Raw genomic sequence first — 7,218 nt, 5'->3', positions numbered from 1 at the left:
TTTTGGGGGAGAATTTTGTTAGAAAAACAAAATTTTTAAAAATTGCATTTTAAAAAGATTTACACAGCTTCAACAGAGATGAAAGATACAGACTTTAAAAAAACATAAATTATATTTTTCAACAGGATTGTATAAACAAAATATTGTTCAGGACTGCTCTGCTTATCATTATTTTATGCAGAGTAAAACTTAAACCTTAAAGTGCAGAGTTAAGTATTCTTAGCTTAATGCAATTCAGCACTTCCACTGGTCCGGTTTTGAGACATCAAAATTCCAAGCATTAAGGAATTAATCTTAAGTTTAGAACAGTAATGTAAATTCAGTAATGGCAATTTTTCTTTTATTTCCTTTAACAAAAGAAAATCCTGACAACCCAGTCCTAATCTTGCACCATACAAAAGGCTACAAATTCTGCCATTTTTTTATTACCTTCCAGTAAAAGCCAACCATTAAAAAGAAAAGAAAAAAAAGGCCTTTCTTGTTGCCAGTTATTTCACAGCTAGCAATAGCACCTTCTAAAAGGCTGATTTGGCTTGTCATAAGTGTAAGAAATATTTTAAATAAAATGAAAAATCTAGATCAAAAATAATTTTGGCATTCATGCTCACCACATTAACCAAAAACGCAAAACAGGTGTTTTCAAACCATAATTGCTCACAAAAGCCATGACAAGTAATAGACTTAATCATGATCAAAACCAGTAAATTTACATGTTTTATCATCACAAAGAAGAAATTGTTTAAGGGTAAAATAACTTAAGACTGACAAAGTGGATAACCACAGAATAGTTCCTTTTCCCGAAATATACATGCCACCTATTTCTTTCGTTTACTGCAATGGAAATACATTTATTTAAAATTTAAAAAATTTTAAATTATATTCCCATTGAAGCTATTCTAATTCATTTACCTTCTGTACAGTTTTCTACAGAATAACAAGATAATTATGGAATGTAATTTTAGAAAACAGTATTATGTATTCTACTGAGACACATTTAAAAAAAAAATTAAACCACCTGTGAAATAAGGGTTAAATAAAAACTATGGTTAATATTTTTTCAAGACTGCAATAAAGCTCATATGCTTAAAAATTAGCCCTTTGGCACTGGCAGAGTTGTTTGTACCTTGTACCATTTATTTTTTTTTCCTTCAAATCTCAGGCTCTATTTCTCCCAAACCCAAGGGATATGTTTGGTTGCTATACAATTCATTTACCTGCAAATTCACATTCTCCTTACAACCAAGCATTAGAAATTCCATTTATAAGATTATGTAAATAATAAATCTTAAAACTTGTTCTCCCATTCTGATTTTAAGTTACTTTAGATTAAGGATATACGAAATTCTACAGAAAAATGTGAATTAGACAAACACACACAACAGTAAAAGGAAAAACTGGGGCAGTCTAGTTGTAAAAGCCCCTTGTGACTTATAGAGATGGAGACAGAAGAAAGCGTAAGGCAAAGAAAATATAGATTTAACAGAACTCAAGTAATCCAAAAACTGCGGGATTTTATTTTAAATCTTGTTTTAACTCCTTCTCCTACCATTTAAGCCAACTCATCTGATTTCAGTTCTGCCTTTTCTTCTGTACTTTTGATAGAGCAGTGGTGATATGGTCAAGTCAAAGGCATAACAAAGGCAAAGAATCAAGGTTCACAAGAAACCCAGCAGAAAATTTGATCCTGAAGAACTGAGCTTTCACTGATTTATAATACAAGCCACAATGTACTAATTCCAGGTAAATTAATGTTGGATGAAAAACTTACCAAAATTCATTAGTCCCACCAACTGAAACCTGACAGACTTATTCACGTTTGAATTTATCTAACTTGCCTAAATATATCTCCGTTTTAAACTTAACAGGACATACTTTTGATTACTTACATGTTTTAAAGGTGCATGAGTATAAGAAGTCCTTTCAGGAGATTTATTGCTACCACTAAGTTTTCTTTGATGGGATATGTCGGGATAAACTGACATATTAACCCTCTAAACTGTATCCCTTTTACAAGTATTTAAATCTTTTCCTCCCTTTAATATGCATAAGAACATTAAATTATTGCATCATAAGGTAGTATATGAAGACCTTTAGAAGGATGCTTTTTATCAACATCGTTTGCTGAAATTCATTTTTAAAAAGAGCTGCTCCTTAACTTCACAACCGCATACCCAGACATGAAATACTGCTGTCATGTAATATTGGCAGTGATTGTATTAGGATGAGCCTAAATCCAAAACTATACGGATTTTTCAAAGGTTCCTGTTATTTATGCTCCAAAGATCCCCTTGCCTGTTTTCCCCACTGTGTGGAATGTTGGAGGGACAACTAGCAAAATCTGTAGGCAACAATGTATCTCAGTGCCAACCACCAAAAATAAAAGGTCAGTCACAAGATTCTGTGACTACGGATTGCTATTCAATGGGTTACACTCCTGGCAAACTACTAACCCTGACCAAATCCACAAGACAACGACATCACAAAAGCAAAGGAGGAAATCCATGCAGTCATTTTAGGATCTCTTGGGACTATGATACAGCAGTGATTAAAGGTAGAATGACACCTCTGGTAAAGGGATCGTGTAATAAATACTGCACAGAAAGCCAAAAGGGCTCCTTACTCCTAGCTATCAACACTTACTCCTAGCTTCCTTTTGGCTCACTGACTTTTAAACCAACTTCCAATGACAGGTGAGAACATATTAAGCACTTGTCTCCAAACTTTTCTGACCACATGGTGAAATGTGTACAGGAGTAGTGAAGAAAACAGCAGTTATACAAATAGTTCACCCAAAGCACAAACTTCTGACATCAAAAAACATAAATCACATAATGTACTAATATTGCTTTTTATCTCTTTTTATATATACTTGTTCAATGCATTTACCTATCAATTCTTGTTTGGGAGAAGAACACAGTCATGAGATTAAGATTGCTGGGAAAATGTCAACAATCCCTTTGGTCCCAAAGCTGAAAACAGCTGAGAAAAGCACACATCTAGAAAGGGAAACAAGAAACAGAGGCCACCAAAGAATCTTTTGAACATCCTGTTAGCTACGTTTCAGAAAATGTAACATTGGTATTATAAAATAGTCATCTTCATATAAAAGATGGTTCTTGCAGCATCATTCACGTCTCCAGGAATCATGTTTGTAGGGATCAAGTTATTGTTTCTAAAGTTTAATTTGAAAACAAGCCCTCCAAAAGTAAAGAATGAGACCTTTCTTGTTTCAACCACCGCTTTAGGAAAAAGCAGGCTAAGTACTGAGGGCAGGCCTTCATGATTGAGCAAAGCCATCAGAGCTTTCTTCCAGAAGTTGTACTGTGATGCGTCACTGTGGAAACCTGGAGCACGTCACAGCCAACTGGGAGCTCACAATGCCATCCATCATAGTCAAGTGGTCTGAGGAGGTTCCCAGTTGCCCAGAACAATGGCTATGCAGCACCGGGCCTAGCCTTCAGCTTCCTCGATCGGTTCTGGTGGTGTGAGTAGAGAGGCGGCTGGCATTACTGTACTTGTTCCTCGAGAGACTCGGTCTTGCTCTGTGTTTGCAGACAGGGAGGCCACAGCAATAGGCTGCAACAGAGTGGTTGTCATGCCAGTGGTGACTGTCAGACTGTGGCCAGAGCCCTTGAGGGTAAGATCTGGTGTAGGAAGAAGTGGCTTGAGGATGCTGACGAGGCAGAAAGCAGAACCGCTTTTAGGAATGAAATTCACCTTGTTTTTATCAGGACAGTAAAAAGCTGGGATTTCGTGAAGTTGTTTTGGCCTAGACATAGAACAGACAACCCAATACTTTTAAGTCACGGAACACTGGAAGTAAGCTCTTTTATTTTTTTTAATACATAAAAGGAATACAAAACTCAAGCTATGTCAGAAGTTTCAAATGCTATGAACCAAAGTAGAATTAGACATACAATTCAAAATATGTATTTTAGAATGCCAGGACAGCATTCATTGTTGCTGCTCTCATTTCCCTGACAAGCCTGGGCACCACACACAGGTAGCTCAGGTTGGACCACAGCATCTCAGTAAAGATCTAAGATAAACTTTCCTAAAGCAAAAGAAATTCTAGATGTTCAGACAAAAGATGTTCCACTACCATGATTTTCCAAAGTCTGTATTATTTTGAAGGGAGAGGCAAAGAAATTAAATGACATACAATGTCCATCTTTTGTTCCACCATTGCATGACTAAACTTTGGGAGGCCCTAGTTTTCTCTTGAAATGCGCTTTAAAATCTCTGATTGAAACAATTCTTTGAGTTAGCCATGATGGTTTTCTGAGTAAGGTAACAAAAATGTGAAATCAAAATAAAACTTTGCTCTGAAACTTCTATTAAAGCCAAATCCCTTCTTGTCTCCAAGTGCTCCTGAAAATTAACCCAAATAATTGCAAAAGGATACTAATGTTAATTGTATTCTGTGACTATAAAATATAAAACAAATTGTTAAAGTAACATGGAAGTGCCAAAAAATGAAAAAGAAATTAAGGTGAAAGAACCTAATTAAATCGAAACTCAGGTGTAAAAACATAACATGATCATATGATAAAAGTATGGTTCTCATCTTCAATGAAACAACAAAAAAACCCTGAATGTGCCAAGTCTGCACTAGATTCTGGGGACCCAAAGATGAAACAATCTACAAGCAGACATAAGTATATAGATCTGGTGGGGGGAAGGAAGTACTAAGGACAGAACTGCATTTCAATATAATTAGCCTCCTTTGTAATCTTGTGTGCTTCATACATTTAAAAACATTACTCAGAGAAGTTACAGATTACTTTAAAGTATCTGTAAGCTTTACCAGATGGCCAAAGATGTCCACAGCACAAAAAAAGTTAAGAACTCCTGCAAGAGGGTCTCACAAATGTGATAAAATTGGCTTGTAAAAGATTTAGAAATAGCACAAAGGAGGGGATAACCTCCTTTGAGAAGAAGAGGGAGAGTTTGGTAGGAAGCAGTTTTCCAAAGAAGTCACATTTGAGCTGGTTTTAAAAGAATGAATAAACAACAGACCCGAGGAATGGGTACAAAAAAAAAAAAGTTTTGGGCCAGCCGAGCGGCTCAGTTGGCTAAGAGCTCGCTCAGAGTGCGAGCTCTGAGCAACAGCGGTTCGATTCCCAGCCCAAGCTGAGCTGCCGCTGAGCTGCCAACAGGTGGCAGGATGGCTCAGCTAAAAAAAAAAAAGTTTCAAGTAAGCAATGCTTTAGGTGAGCAGATTTTACTGATTAATAGTGAATACATGGACAGCTTTGACAAATATGATAATTTAGGATCAAAGAAATTGAATGTTTTATTTGTACACTATTTTTTCTTGACTATAACAGAAACTTAACATGTTGAGTACTTTTAGGGCCACAAGTGAATTTGGACTTATGATTGATAAGAGCACACACACCCCTTTATTTTCACTATATGAGTATGGTTTTCAACTGCTTAAAAGAAGATAGGAAGTTAAATAAATGCCTGCATTTTCTTTTGAAGACAGAATTATTAGAGATAACTTTCTTATATTAGGCAAAAAAAGCTAATCAATTTTTACACCCTCCTCCAAATAAGGCATAGGTTTTTAATTAATTTGAGTTTATCTTGTTAAAAATGACATGTGGCTGCTAATGGAGCTTGAGAATAAAACCTCACATTTCTGAAATACAAATGAACTTCCTGACTTTGACATAGCTTAATGACAGAATCCTAAAAGTTTAATTTCTTTGCTGCTTTCATGAAAAGACTTAAGATTTTTCACACAAAATATAAACTTACCTGACTAGCACCCAAGTGAAGAAACAGAACATTAACATAAAAAGCACCAACCCTACTTAGAGACTATTATGTTAAGTGAAATAAGTCAGTCGGAGAAAGACAAATATCACATGATTTCACTTATATGTGGAATCTAAAAAACTGAATGAATGAGGGAAGTAGGCAGAGGTGGTCTCGGAGATATGGAGGAGCAACTGATGGCTGTTGGTTGGGGATGGGGTAGAGGGGGAGGCAGTTGGACAGCATAAATACATAGCTGCAGTATTGCCACAGGGACGTGGAAGACAGTTCGAGGAATGTAATTGATGGTGTTGTGAATATTTTGTGGGGTGTCAGGTGATCACATGTCTTGCTAGGGAGACCACATCATGGATGGGGAAGAGGCCTGATACACTGCACTGTACACCTGAAGCTGATGTTGTATAATAGTGTAAGTCAATTATAAGTGAATATATATACACACACACACACACACATATTCATGGGATGTAGAATATAGCGTGGGAGTGGAGTCAAGGGAATTGTAATAGATATGTATGATATTGAGGGCAAGTGGGGTGGCGGATTGGGGGAGGGGGGTTGTCACTTCGAGGGGTAAAAGGTATAACTATTGTACTGTGATGTACAGCTGAAACTAATTCTAAAAAATGTGTATTTCATAATAAAAAATAATTTTTAAAAAAAAGTACCAACCCTGCCCCCCTGTTCCCACTTCCAGTCACTACCCCATTCCACCAACAGGAATTACATTTAACCTTTAACATTTCACTTCTAGGAGCATATTACCCAAAAAACATATTGCCCACCCCTAGGGTGTATGATCTATACTTATGCTAATAGAATTTACAAGTACTAATATTACTTCAAAGCTTTCTTCAACTTAAAAACATAAGTAAATAAAAAAAAAATCTCAGAACTAGTTTTACAGTTTTCTTATTTTTCCTTAAAAAGCTATTCCAAAAGGACTGTGTCTCAAAATATATGTAACTGTTTGCTAGGTGACTTTCTGAAAAATGGATGAACAGGCTGGATAATTATTATAGGTATTTTCATATTGATGCAAGGAATTCTTTGGCATTGTATTTTAAAAGACATAATTTTGTCTTTTTTTAAATTCAGGCATAAATTATCAGCAAAGAAAATGGGTCCAAGTTACTTGCAATCGGGAGGGACAGAGGGAGGATGACTCTTGTTAATTTTTTTAAACATCTTTATACTGCAAAGAGGCCATAACACCCAAAAATCTAAGGTAACTAAGGTCAAGGAGTTCATTAGTTGGTATCAGGAAACAGTGTATCTGACTTCATTAAAAAGGACTAAGTGCAGGTGACATGGTTGTGGTATGTGTGTATCAAAAAGAATACAGAGACAGAAGTGTAAAACCTGGTCTTGCCCTTTCTGAGCCCAAATCCAACTACCTGTTTTCTTTCAGGTAAATAAAAACACATTTCT

The 7,218-nt window shown here is 35.9% G+C and overlaps 1 protein-coding gene across 2 annotated transcripts in view; it reads right to left on the bottom strand.

Annotated features, from left to right (window-relative positions):
* Positions 1-981: 981 nt before the first annotated feature.
* FAM117B (family with sequence similarity 117 member B) overlaps positions 982-7,218 on the bottom strand; it is a 108,548-nt gene continuing 102,311 nt past the window's right edge. For both annotated transcript variants that reach the window (XM_019635767.1, XM_019635768.1), the window contains one exon: positions 982-3,769. In XM_019635767.1, the coding sequence (XP_019491312.1) occupies positions 3,451-3,769 (319 nt within the window). In that variant the 3' untranslated portion in view covers positions 982-3,450. The remainder of the gene's footprint in view (positions 3,770-7,218) is intronic.

Source organism: Hipposideros armiger, unplaced genomic scaffold (assembly GCF_001890085.2).
Source record: "Hipposideros armiger isolate ML-2016 unplaced genomic scaffold, ASM189008v1 scaffold_23, whole genome shotgun sequence".
Classification (NCBI taxonomy): Eukaryota; Metazoa; Chordata; class Mammalia; order Chiroptera; family Hipposideridae; genus Hipposideros; species Hipposideros armiger.
This window is presented reverse-complemented; position numbering and strand designations above follow the sequence as displayed.